Source organism: Hemitrygon akajei, chromosome 4 (assembly GCF_048418815.1).
Source record: "Hemitrygon akajei chromosome 4, sHemAka1.3, whole genome shotgun sequence".
Classification (NCBI taxonomy): domain Eukaryota; kingdom Metazoa; phylum Chordata; class Chondrichthyes; order Myliobatiformes; family Dasyatidae; genus Hemitrygon; species Hemitrygon akajei.
This window is the reverse complement of record NC_133127.1, coordinates 126,346,407-126,359,537: the sequence shown is the minus strand read 5'-3', so window position 1 is coordinate 126,359,537 and position 13,131 is coordinate 126,346,407. Positions and strand designations below refer to the sequence as shown.

The following is a 13,131-nucleotide window of genomic DNA, read 5'->3' as shown; positions in this document are numbered from 1 at the left end:
GGTAACCTGATAGAGATATATTAAGTGAAGAGAGGCATTGACCGTGTGGATAGTCAGAGACTTTTTCCCAGGGCTGAAATGGGTAGCACGAGAGGGCACAGTTTTAAGGTGCATAGAAGTAGGTACAGAGGAGATGTCAGGGGTAAGTTTTTTTTATGCAGAGAGTGGTGAGTGTGTGGAATGGGCTGCCAGCGACGGTGGTGGAGGTGGATACAATAGGGTCTTTTAAGAGACTCCTGGAAAAATAGAAGGCTATGGGTAACCCTAGATAATTTCTAAGGTAAGGACATGTTTGGCACAGCATTGTGGGCTGAAGGGCCTGTATTGTGCTGTAGGTTTTCTATGTTTCTATCATTTTTCTAACAAGTGCAGCAAAATAAAATCAAGCTCAAATTCAACATTTCATAGAATAATTACATAGAGGAAGAAGCACTCTGACTATTCTCACCAGACTTATTACCTTCTCATGAGGTTTAAAAATTCTTCATTGGACTGATAGAACAGAAAGATTGTTTTTCTCCTGTGAGGAGTGAGTCGATTAATGTAGCTATATAGAACACAACTATCACTATAGTGTCACAAGTAGATGGCAGTTTCTCGAAGTTCCAAAGTTCTAAGTAAACTTATTATCAATATATACCATAAACAACCTTGAGATACATTTTCTTGTAGGCACCCACAGGAAAACAAATAAATACAATGGAATCCACACACAATAAAGACAAAAAACATCAAATCTGCAAAATAAAGACAAAACGTGCAAGTAATTGAAAAAAAGTAAAGATATAACACACAGCTGCAGAGTCCCTGAAAGTGAGTCCACAGGCTATGGAATCAGTTCAGCGCTGAGGCGAGCGAACTCTGTCCAGAAGCCTAAGGGCAGCAAGGCAAATACTGCTCTCAAACCTGGTGGCAGGCACCCAAGACTCCTCCTGTACCTCCTGTCCAATGTAATAGCCATTATAATTGAAGAGAGGAAGAGGGATCAAACACAGGCAGGTGGGACAATTCAGGTGAGGGGGTCTTGGCTGCCATGAAGCAGTGGGACTGAACACTGGTTTACTTTTCGCTCTCTGGCCTCGACACTTTAATCTTGTGCATCAAAGTGCACCAGAAATGGGAATTAAAAAGTCAAAACTTTGCCTGTTTTCCAGTTAAATAATTCAAGACCAGCGCAGAAGTTTCTCAACTTTAATCCTTTCCTAACCAGCAAAGCCAACAGCATACTGAGCTGCCAAGAACCAAAATCTCTTAATCTCTGCATCAGTAAGAAGCCCCCACAATTTCACTGAGATTTTCAATCAATACAGAACCTGACCCTTCCTCCAATTAATCTGCACAGATCAAGCACCCATTTATATGAATTCAAGTTTATTCTCCCTGCATTCCCATCAACTACCGTCACATTCTACTACTCACCTACACACTAATTTATCTACCTTTTTACATGTCTTTGGGATAAGAGAAGAAATCCACACATTCACAAAGAAAAGACATAAACTCCACAGACATCACCAGAGATCAAGATCAAGCCCAGGACACTGGAGATGTGACAACCCTAAAAGCACATCAGTGATCTGATACCTAGGTCTTAATGGTTGTCGTAAATTTTTTTTTCTTATGATCACAAGGCCCTCTTGGACATCAGTAATACAAAATACTGCAAGTCCAGATCATTAGTTCATTGATGAGACCAACGGCCCTAATGCCTCAGTATCGCCTGTTGCAGTCACCTAGGGGAGGAGGCACTGTGAGAGAGAACAGAGGCACAGCGGCCGCGCTGGGTTGGGGGCTGGCCCCCGCAGGTCGGCTCTCCTGTTGGTGCTGCTCTCAAGCGTTCACCCCCAGAAGACAAGCTGAATTGCCTTCGCCTGCGGTTGACCCAGTGTGAGACGAGGGGCTGCTGTGTGCTTGTTCTTAAAAATACGTGGCTCCAGAACAACATCCCATGCACCATCAATCTTAAGGTCATGCCACTCAGGGACTTGTGCTAATATTATTTTGTGAATATATGTACTACTGTAACTATATGTTATGTGTGACTATATATACTGTGTTCTGCACCTTGGCCCCAGAGGATTGATGTTTCACTTAACCATATGCATGTATACAGTTGAATGACAATTGAACTTAAATTGAGGTCAGAGGATAAATCTGAGGGAAGAACTAAATCCTCATCACGTGATTATCAATAGCTTTAAAAGACCTAATGTTCCGTAACATTAATCAATGACAAAGATCATTGAAACAATGGAGAATGGAATGATAATGACAACTACTCATGATTACATGTTTTCAGTACAGGGCAAATTCTGTAAGCATCAGAACAAGATGTTTATGTGCAAGAATAGCATTAGTCAGCTGTTGTTCATCTTTCCAGGTAATGTGATTGTGCATTCTGTTGAAGGATCATTAATTTTCTTCCCATAAATATGAGAGGGGGCACAGTGGAGAGGGCTCTGGAACGTCTAGACAGTGAAGAAGCATAAATCAGGATGCTCTTCATTGACTACAGCTCAGCATTCAACACTATCATCCCCTCAAAACTAATCGATAAGCTCTGAGACCTAGGCCTTGATACCTCCTTGTGCAACTGGATCTCCAATTTCCTCACATGCAGACCCCAGTCAGTTTGGATTGGCAACAACATTTCCTCCACAATCTGAGGCTAAGCACAGCTCCAATGCCATATTTACGTTTGCTGACAACACCACTGTCGTTGAATAAATCAAAAGTGCTGACACAATGGCATATTGGAGGAAGATTGCAAACCTGGATGAATGGAGCCACAACAACAAACTCTCAGTAAAACCAAGGAGCTGATTATTGACTACAGGAGGAGGAAACCAGAGATCCATAAGCCCTGGAATCCATACTGGGTTGGGAGCAGCCCCCTCCTGTTGGTGTTGCCTTCCAGAGTTCTCTTGGTGCTGCTCTCCAAGGTTTGCTCGGTGCCACCCTCTGGTATTTGCTCAATACTGCCCTCCAGCATTCGCTCAGTGGAAGAACAAGCTGAACCAAGACAACTTACCATCAATCTACTGTCATGCCACTCAGGGACTGACTTGGGTTAGATTTTTTTTGACAGCATGTTTTTCTGAAATCATAACTATATGTTCTCTTAATTTGTGCGATGTGCTATGTGCACTGTACTTTGCGTTGTTGGTAATGTGCTTTGCACCTTGTACCCAGAAAAACACAGGTTTGTTTGGCTATATTCATGTATGGTTGAATGATAAGTAAACTTGAACTTGAAAATGAATCTCATGGTAGACATAGACATATGTACTTTGTAATAAATTTATTTTGAACTGTTGTACTTTGGAGGTGCCAGGAGTCCTGGCAACAACACTGCTCAAATTTGATGAAAACTAATCAAAATCAGGTTCCGTCATGAATTCCACGCCATTGGCAAAAATCAAGCTTTCAATTCAGCATGATCCAAAGTATTTAAAGATCTAAAAATTCTCTCATAACTAATGCTTTTAGTTAGCTTTAACATAACAGACTCAGAATTTATGATTTTGAGTAGAGCTCACATTCACAGTCATATAAGTTTGGAAGCAGCCCTTCGGGCCATTAAGCCAATGCCTGCCATCAAGAACACATTAGAGTGATTCTACCCTAATCCTTTAGATTGTCCTCTCATTCCCATCAGATTCCAACACACTGACACAGTGGGGTCAATAGGCGGTGGGCAAATAACCTACCAACCCATTTTTTGTGATGTGGCAGCAAGCTAGTGTATCTGGTCAAAACGGTCATGGAGAACTCGTAAACTCCACACAGACACTTCTAGAGATCAGAATTGAATGCAGATTGCTGGACCTGTGAGACAGCAGCTCCACTGGATACCCAATTCCTACCCTCCAGTTCACATACTGATTGCAGTTCTGCAGTGGCTCAACATGTTAAGTCCACTGACACTCAAATCTCTTTTACCCTCACCCCCATCTAATTTGACATAATTTAAAATAGGTTAAGTCTGATTCTGTTGCCAAATCTTAATTAATTTGGAAATCAATCAAAAATAATAATAATGTTTAATTACCTTACAGGAAAATGCCAGCCAGCCTTTGCTGTTTGGAAATTCTCTAAGAAGTTCCACCAGAGCTTCTCCTTCTTTTTGACTGGGAATTGTTTCCATTGCAATGAGATCCACTCCTGCTGTTATTAAGGAATGCATCTGCGGTCGATGCCAATTCTTTAATTCCTGCACCAAGCCAAAAACATTATGCAGCATTTCAAACATAAATAAAATAATTACTGCTAAGTATCTGTGAAGTTAAAGCAATAATTATTAAGTAAATACAATATTAACATAATTACTTAAATTAGTCATACATTTCCCTGGTTACATTCATAGAAACATTTATAGTATTATGCTATCATAAAGTATACATCAGCAAATGTTACTCTAATTAAGATGCTTACATCTCCAAACTTGTTTGAAGAAAATAATATTTTAAAGCATCACGATGAATATGTTTTAACTTACAAACATAAAAATATAGAAGATTTACAAATTCTTTGCAAATTTCCTATATTTATGTATTTGTAAATGAAAACCAATAAATGAATACTTTTAATTATACAGTTGCAAACTGCATCGCAAAGTGGATAAATGCAATTTTGATCGGGACAGCTGCAGATAATGAATGACACAGTGCTAGATTTAACTGAACTGAACATGCCTAGACTCTTTCGATGACGACTTTGTGGACTGGTGTTTTATAATCTGTTTTACACCAATTTTGCTTCTGCCATTTGTGCATGGGGGGACAGGGTTTAATGCTTTTCTTTGAATGGGGTCCATGGTTTTCTGTTTCGTGGCTGTCTGTGGGATAATGAATCTCAGGGCCCAATACTGCATAAGTACTTCGATAATAACTGTACTGTGAATCTTTGAAATATAGCCACTGTCATGCCTTCACTTACTGAGCAACTCTACAGCTTTTTAGAGGGTATTAAAAATTAATCACAGCGTGGAGTTATCAGATTCCCTCTAAATGTGATTTTCAAACTTTTTGCCCAGTGACCTCTCAAACATCCATATTTATTTCTCACAGATGTTTAATAACCAAATAGATCCTGGTTTGAGGCAGTCTCAGGATATTCAAAGCTGAGTTAGGACTCTTTATTCAGTGGTGCATGAACAATTGGTATTCCCCAGCCCAGAGTATATTAAATTCATGGGTTAATAAATTTGTCGACTTCAGGAAATAAAGATTCCTGGAAAAGGTAACCACATGGACAGGATCAAAATAATTTTAAAAGCATATCTTATAGTGTATGACATGTTTTCTACTGAAATAGATGCTAATGCTAGCACTGACTAAGTCATTGAAATGAAACAATGCCAAATTTGCTCGTTACCTCTTTAGACATGTGTTCAACATAGATCCCTGAATATTCAGAACCATCATGTAAAAATGCTCCGTAGGGTCCAATGGAACCTGCAATGAGGGGCTTTTGCCTCTCTTTAAAACAGTAGAAAAACATTTTAGTTTGTTTGTTAATAAGCCAACGTAAGCAAATAGAATTAATTGCATTAAAAATCTGTAGAAAGATAAGCAAACCTTAATCAAGTGACTAGCTTAGGCATATTGCTCTGGAAATTCTCAGGTTTAAGTCTCAATTGGCATTCAGTTGGCAATAGAGTGGTCAGGCTGATAAAAACCATTTATGCATCCCAGGTTAAGAAGGGAGAAGTAGTCTACATTCACGCCCCTCCTCACTAATTTGTGACTTCTTTCTAAAATCGAAATACTGATGCTGAGCTTGGACAAGATCATCCCTGGGTCTGCACACATTGTGATTAAATAACCTACACGTATTTTCTGTTGAGCATCATACATAAAGCCACCCACTTAATCTAAATACTCAAAGATAATTAACACCCCTTGCTCTATACCTATGTATGAATCAATATCCTCAAACTGAATGACAAATAAAGTAATGCAAAGCAGCAAAAGAGACATATAAAAGTCCATTAAAACACAAAGAACACGATTAATCAGAAACATTAAAGGATTCAAAGAGAAATGTGGTGAGTTACAATTGAACTTCATATGGGAAATAGTTCAATACAGGATATGTTAACAGTGATCCCACCAATGCCCTTGAACAGAAAATCCTACAAAAAGTAGTGGATACAGCTCAGTCCCTCAGAGGTAAAGCCCTCCCCACCATTGAGCACATGTACACAAAGCATTGTTGCAGGAAAGTAGCATCCATTATCAAGGACCTCCACCATCCAGGCTATGCTCTTTTCTCACTGCTGTCATTTGTAAAAAGGTACAGGATCTTCAGGACTCACACCACCAGGTTTAGGAACAGTTATTATCCCACAATCAGGCTCTTGAACCAGAGGAGATAACCACTCAATTTCACTTGCCCCATCACTGAACTTTTCCCACAACTTATGGGCTCACTTTCAAGGACTCTTCATCTCATGTTCTCCATATTTATTGCTTATTTATTATTATTAATATTTGTTTTAGTATTTGCACAGTTTGCTGTTTTTTGCACACTGGTTGAACACTCATGTTGCTGTAGTCTTTCATTAATTCTATTATGGTTAATTTCTGTTATGGATTTACTGATTATGCACACAAGAAAATGAATGTCAGGGTTGTATATGGTGACATATTTTAATATTTTGATAATAAATTTACCTTGAACTTTGTATAATAGTTCAGTGCTCCAGTAATCTGTGTTCCAGTAATATTGAAAAATGCATGGTCATGCACTTTGGTAGTAGAAATAAACATGCGAACTATTTTCTAAATGGGGAGAAAATCCAGGAATCTGAGCTGCAGAGGTACTTGGGAGTCCTTGTGCAGAACACCCTGAAGGTTAACTTGTAGGTTGAGTCAGTGGTCAGGAAGGCAAATGCCATGTTAGCATTCATTTCAAGAGATATAGAGTACAAGAGCAAGGATGTGATGCTGAGGCTTTATAAGGCACTGGTGAGGCCTCACTTGAGTATCGTGAACAGTTTTGGGCCCGTCATCTTAGAAAAGATGTGCTGGCATTGGAGAGGATCCAGAGGAGGTTCACAAGGATGATTCCAGGAATGAAAGGGTTATCCTGCGAGGAAAGTTTGATGGCTCGGGGTCTGTACTCACTGGAATTCAGAAGGATGAGGGAGGATCTCATTGAAACCTTTTGAATGTTGAAAGGCTTAGACTGCGCAAATGTGGTAAGGATGTTTGCCATGGTGGGAGAGTCTAGGACAAGAGGGCACAGCCTCAGGATAGAAGGGCACCCTTTCAAAACAGAGATGCAGAGAAATTTCTTTAGCCAAAGGGTGGTGAATTTGTTGTCACATGCAGCTGTGGAGGCCAGGTCACTGGGTGGATTTAAGGCAGAGGTTGATAGATTCTTGATCGGACAAGGGGAGAAGGGTGGGAACTGGGGTTGAGGAGGAGATAGAAAAACTGATCAGCCATGATTGAATGGTGGAGCAGACTCGATGGAGCATATGGCCTAATTCTGCTCCTATGTCTTATGGTCCAACCTGAATTTCAAATCATTGAGTTCAAAAACCCCTTGGCAGCAGGGAATTCAAATTCAGTTAATTTAGTAAATTCTGGCATCAATGATAGTGATAATAAAAATTAACAACATCTTGCAAAACAAAAGCAGCTTGTTCAACTCCTGCCCTTTGAAGGAAGGAAATTTACCACCCTTGCTCAAACTGAATTATATGGGTCCTCGATGGAACAATGTGGTTGACTCTTGAACTGGCTTTAAAATTCTAGACACTAGAATACTACAGCACAGTACAGGCCCTTTGGCCCTCGATGTTATGCCGGCCCATTCCCAATAAGCCTCTGGGATCAAGGGCAATTGAGCTAACTGCTAGATCACCGTGCAAGCCAATGACTTTCAGTTGGCAGATCAGAATCCCTGACGAAGAACATCATTGTCCTCATCTACAAGCAGAAGGAAAAGATGAAAGGTAACCTAATAGTCTGTTTGAAGCTAAGTGTTCACAATTACTGCACCTTGAAAGGCATAGGCAACTTTTGCCTGTAGGACTTTGCAATACTTCCACATTACCTTTGGAAATGTTGCGAAGTGTCTAAAACTGCTCCCAGCCTTCTGGTAAAAAGGGCATAAAGTTCCACTGTTGCTTTTAAAAGCAGAGTTTCAGTTCATCTTCCTAGCACAGGAAGACCATGCAAAAGATCGCACATGCTCAGTCCCACAGTCAAGTTGTGGATGGCATGATGTTCCATTTCAGATACACTGTTGCAGCAGAAAAATTCATCAACACAAACAACCATTTAGGAATCTAGACACCACAATAGATGAACAGGGCATGTATTGTAAATACAGGTAGTCCCTGAGTTACGAACATCCGACTTACAGACAACTCGTACTTATGAACCGAGGAAGGAGAACGCTGTCCGCCATTTTAAGTTGGATCGTGACGCCATACGCCATTTTAAGTCGTTGCCATTGACACTGTGTTGAGTGTTTAACTTTGTACTTGGCTTAAATTTTTCTTAGTAAGATTCACCCTGACCCACCCCCCCCCCACCCCCCCACCGTTCTGGTCGGCTGGTGGCGCAGTGAGATCAGCGAGTTTGATCTAGTGACAGGCTGCTCCTGGGTCAGGTTGATGTCGATCTAGTGACTCCTGTACCATCCGTGCCGGGTTGATGTCGAGCTCACAACTTGACCTCGTAAAAAAAACCACTGCCACCTCCTGTTTTAATACCAACATGGAATATTGCGGAGGATCAAATACCCAAACCCAGCACAGCCCCCGCTTGTCCCACATAGCTTGTCCAGTGCGATGGTCCTTAGGACCCTGTGGACCTCGGGAGCCAGCGGAGCTTGGGACTTGCCGCCCGCAGTGTTTCTGTTCCATTGACGGGAAGCGATCGCAATTGAAAATAAAGTGGAAATAATAAAGCATTTGGAAAGAAGTGAAATGCTATTGGTCATTGGAAAAGCATTAGGCTATAGTCAGCCAACAATCGGAACAATTTTAAAGGATAGCGGATAAAGTGAGAATAATGGAGCATATGAAACACCCTGCCCCCTAAGCAATGCAATGGCTTAATTATTGGAATACATACGTCTCATAAGTGTTTTATATGTATAGAAAGGTAAAATATATACTATATACTAAGACAAACGTTTGACTAACTGACGCTAAATAATACCGGATGTACTTGTTCCGACTTACGTACAAATCCGACTTAAAGACAGACTCAGGAACGGAACTCGTACGTAACCCGGGGACTGCCTGTATAAGTTTACAGATGCTGGGACAGAGCAACTAACTGTGGTAATGTGACTCCAGGCCTTAAATTTTCAAAATGGGTTCAGATTGGATTGATTAATGTGCACATAAAGCAGAAGATGATACATTCTGACCCTTGGAATACCCCACCAATGTCAAGGCTGACATGTTGATTTTGCAGCTCATCAATTACTGGCAGTGGCTGCAATGATGCTCCCATAACAACCAGAATACTGGGTATTCTACTGCAGGAGGCAGCTTCACTGTCACTGAAGTCATAGAAGCGGCTGGCGGGGATCTCGAAGTAGAGGTAATGAGTATCTAAGTTTGCTGATGACACCACTGTTGTTGGCCAAATCAAAGGTGGCAACAACTTGGCATATAGGAGGGAGACTGAAAATATGGTCCAATGTTGCCACAATAATAACCTCACTCAACATCAGAAAAAACAAGTAGCTGATTATCAATTACAGAAGGAAGAAGTCAGAGGTCCATGAGCCAGTCATCATGAGGGTATTGGAGGTGGAGAGGATCAGCAATTTTAAATTCCCTGGTGTCAATAGATCAGGGTCCTGGACCTGATTTCACCTACCACAACTCTGAATTGATTCTACAAAACTACAGACTCACTTTTATGGACTCTACTATTTTTGTGTTCGTTTGCACATTGGTTATTTGTCAGTCTTTATTTATGCACAGGTTTTCATAAATTCTATCGTATTTTTTCTTGTAAATATCTGCAAGAAAATGCATGTCAGGTCAGTATACAGAAACATACACTGAGTGTATGTCCACAGTCTTCTGCTGCTATAGCCCATCCACTTCAAATTTCGACGTATTGTGCATTCAGAGAAACTCTTGAGCACACCACTGTTATAACATGTGGTTATTTGAGTTACTGTCACCTTCCTATCAGCTTGAACCAGTCTGGGTGATTTTAACCCACAGAAATGTCACTTACTGAGTGTTCATTGTTTTTATACTATTCTCCAAAAACTCTAAAGACTGTTGTGTGTGAAAATCCCAGGTCAGCAGTTTCTGAGATACTCAAACCACTCCGTATTCCACCAACAATCATTCCTTGGCCAAAGTCACTTAGATCACATTTCTTCCCCATTCTGCTGTTTGGTCTGAACAACAACTGGACTTCTTGACCATGTCTGCCTGTTTTTATGCACGAGTTGCTGCCACATGATTGGCTGAGTAGATAATTACTTTAATGAGCAGGTGTACAGGTGTAACTAATGAAGTGGCCAGAGTCCTCCTGTGCCCACCTCAGTGTGTTCCGTGCCCACCATTCAGCTCTTCTTCCGCCACCTCCATCTCCAGGCATACTTTTTTTGGCGAGAACTCTCCACCCCACACGGATGACCAGTTCCCCCATCTTCAACCCTCTTCCTCTTCGTGGAAACCCGCACTGGTCTCCCACCTGCTCTGGATCTGCTAACTGCCGACGGGACATCAACTGTCTTGACTTCAACACTCCTCTCTCCAATTCCAACCTCACTCCTTCTTAATACACTGCTCTCCACACTAACCCTAACCTCACCATCAAACCCACAGATGGGGGGGGTGCCGCACCTTGCTGAGACCCACCTCCAACTCTCAGACACTTCCTCTTACTTACCACTTGAACAGGACCCCACAAAGGAGCACTAGGCCATTGTCTCCCACACCAACACCAACCTTATTAACTCTGGGGATCTCCCATCCACTGCCACCAACGTCATAGTTCCCTCACCCCTCAACTGCCCAAGATCCACAAAACTGCCTGTCCAGGTAGACCCATTGTTTCTGCCTTTTCCTGCCCCACTGAACTTAATATCTGCATACCACAACTCAGTTTTATCCCCTCTGGTTGAGTCCCTTCTTACCAACATCTGTGACACTTCACACAGTCTTGATCTTTTCAATGATTTCAAGTTCCCTAGCTCCAATTATCTTATTTTCACTATGGATATCCGGTCCTTATACACCTCCATCCCCCAACAGGAAGACCTCACAGCACTCCATTTCTTTCTAGACACCAGATCCGACCAGTTCCCCTCCACCAGCACTCTCCTCCATCTGGCAGAACTTGTCCTCACTCTCAGTAACTTTTCCTTTGGCTCCTCCCACTTCCTTCAAACCAAGGGTGCATCCATGGGCACTCACATGGGTTCCAGCTATGCCCGCCTTTTTGTTGGCTACGTGGAGCAGTCTATATTCCAAGCCTACACTGATATCACTCCCAACATTTCCCATGCTACCTTGACAACTACATTGGTGATGCTTCCTGCACCCATGTGGAGCTCGTCGTCTTCATCAACTTTGCCTCCTGTTTCCACTCTGCCCTCAATTTACCTGGTCCATTTCTGGCACCTCCCTCCCCTTTCTCAATCTCACTGTCCCTATCTCTGGAGACAGTTTATCTATTGATGTCTATTATAACCCCACAGACTCTCACAGCTATCTGGACTATACCCCTTCCCAACCTATTACTTGTAAAAACACTATCCCCTTCTCTCCATTCCTCCGTCTCCGCCACATCTGCTCTCAGGATGATGCTTTCATTCCAGAACTAAGGAGATGTCCTCTTTCTTCAAAGAAGTGGCTTTCCTTCCTCCATCATCAACACTACCCTCAACCACCAGGGATGGCGTTTCTCTTGTCCTCACCTACCACCCTACAGGCCTCCATGTCCAGCACATAATTCTCCATAACTTCCACCATCTCCAACAGGATCCCACCACCAAGTGCTCCTCTCCCTTCACCGTTTTCCATTCCCATTTCCCTCCCTCACCTCATCTCCTTACTCATCACTTCCCTCATATGCTCTTCCTCCTTTTCTTCCTTCTATGGCCTACTGTCCTCTCCAATCAATCAACTTCCCAGCTCTTTACTTCACTCCTCCCCACCCTCCTGTCTTCACCTATCATCTTGTGTTTCTTCCTCCCCTCCCCCCACTTTCTTACTCTGATTTTCTAGTCCCGATGAAGAAGGGTCTTGGCCTGAAACATCAACTGTACTCTTTTCCATAGGTGCTGCCTGGCCTTCTGAGTTCCTCCAGCATTTTGTGTCTGTTGCTTGGATTTCCAGCATCTGCAGATTTTCTTTTGTTAGCGAGTATACATATTTTGTAATAAACTTAAGTTTGACTTTAAATACAAATACTTCACTTCAGGTAATCATTATCTACACCCCAATTCTGTAGAACAAGCAGCTGGTCATTTTCTAGCAGTTCTCACTCATGTTGACGATGTCCTGATCTGGTGACCTTATCATCAATACGGCTGGATGACCTGGCAGAATCAACAACAGGCTAGATGTTGCTTCAGGGTCCTGATGGAAGTGGTAAACGATGCTGAGCTCTGCAATATCCTCAGTAACCCTGGTGAAATCCAGGTGGTTACACCTGGCCCCAGATATGTTTCCTCTCCATTCCAAGCACTCATTGACAAATCCAACATCACAGTGGTATTCTCCTCAGGCACTGCCTTCTGCTGGAGTAAACCTAAGCTCAGGAAATACCAAGGAACTTAAATAGTATTGAACAGTTTAGAGAACCGTGGAACCTTTCCTTAACTCCCCAGTGCACCAGTAGGAAGCAATCAAGGTAAACATTAAGAAGTTCTTCATCTTCAAAGGTGTTCAGCAACTGCGATAAAGAAAGAGGGAATTTTATCAGCTCCAGGAAAGATTACTGAAGCTGTTCCTGCTGCATTTGATCAGGGTGACTAAGGAAATGGAACTCCAAGAAGAGAAGAAGCTCTTTGCTTTCAAGGTCATCTTCCAATCCAGAGTCGGTTCAATGGAGCAGGATGAGTCATGTTCATATTCTGTGAAGTTCACAGTGTTACCTCTATAATTGGTAGCCTTAGCTAAGAGGA

General features: G+C 42.0%; 2 protein-coding genes across 2 annotated transcripts in view; one reads left to right on the top strand and one right to left on the bottom strand.

The window, feature by feature from the left end:
• Positions 1-13,131, top strand: part of ercc5 (excision repair cross-complementation group 5) — a 151,898-nt gene that overhangs the window by 65,782 nt on the left and 72,985 nt on the right. The window lies entirely within an intron of this gene.
• Positions 1-13,131, bottom strand: part of LOC140726624 (homocysteine S-methyltransferase YbgG) — a 30,122-nt gene that overhangs the window by 4,832 nt on the left and 12,159 nt on the right. The window contains exons 4-5 of the mRNA XM_073043233.1: positions 5,377-5,480; positions 4,052-4,213 (exon numbers count right to left, since the gene is read on the bottom strand). Coding sequence (XP_072899334.1) covers positions 4,052-4,213; positions 5,377-5,480 — 266 coding nt within the window. The remainder of the gene's footprint in view (positions 1-4,051; positions 4,214-5,376; positions 5,481-13,131) is intronic.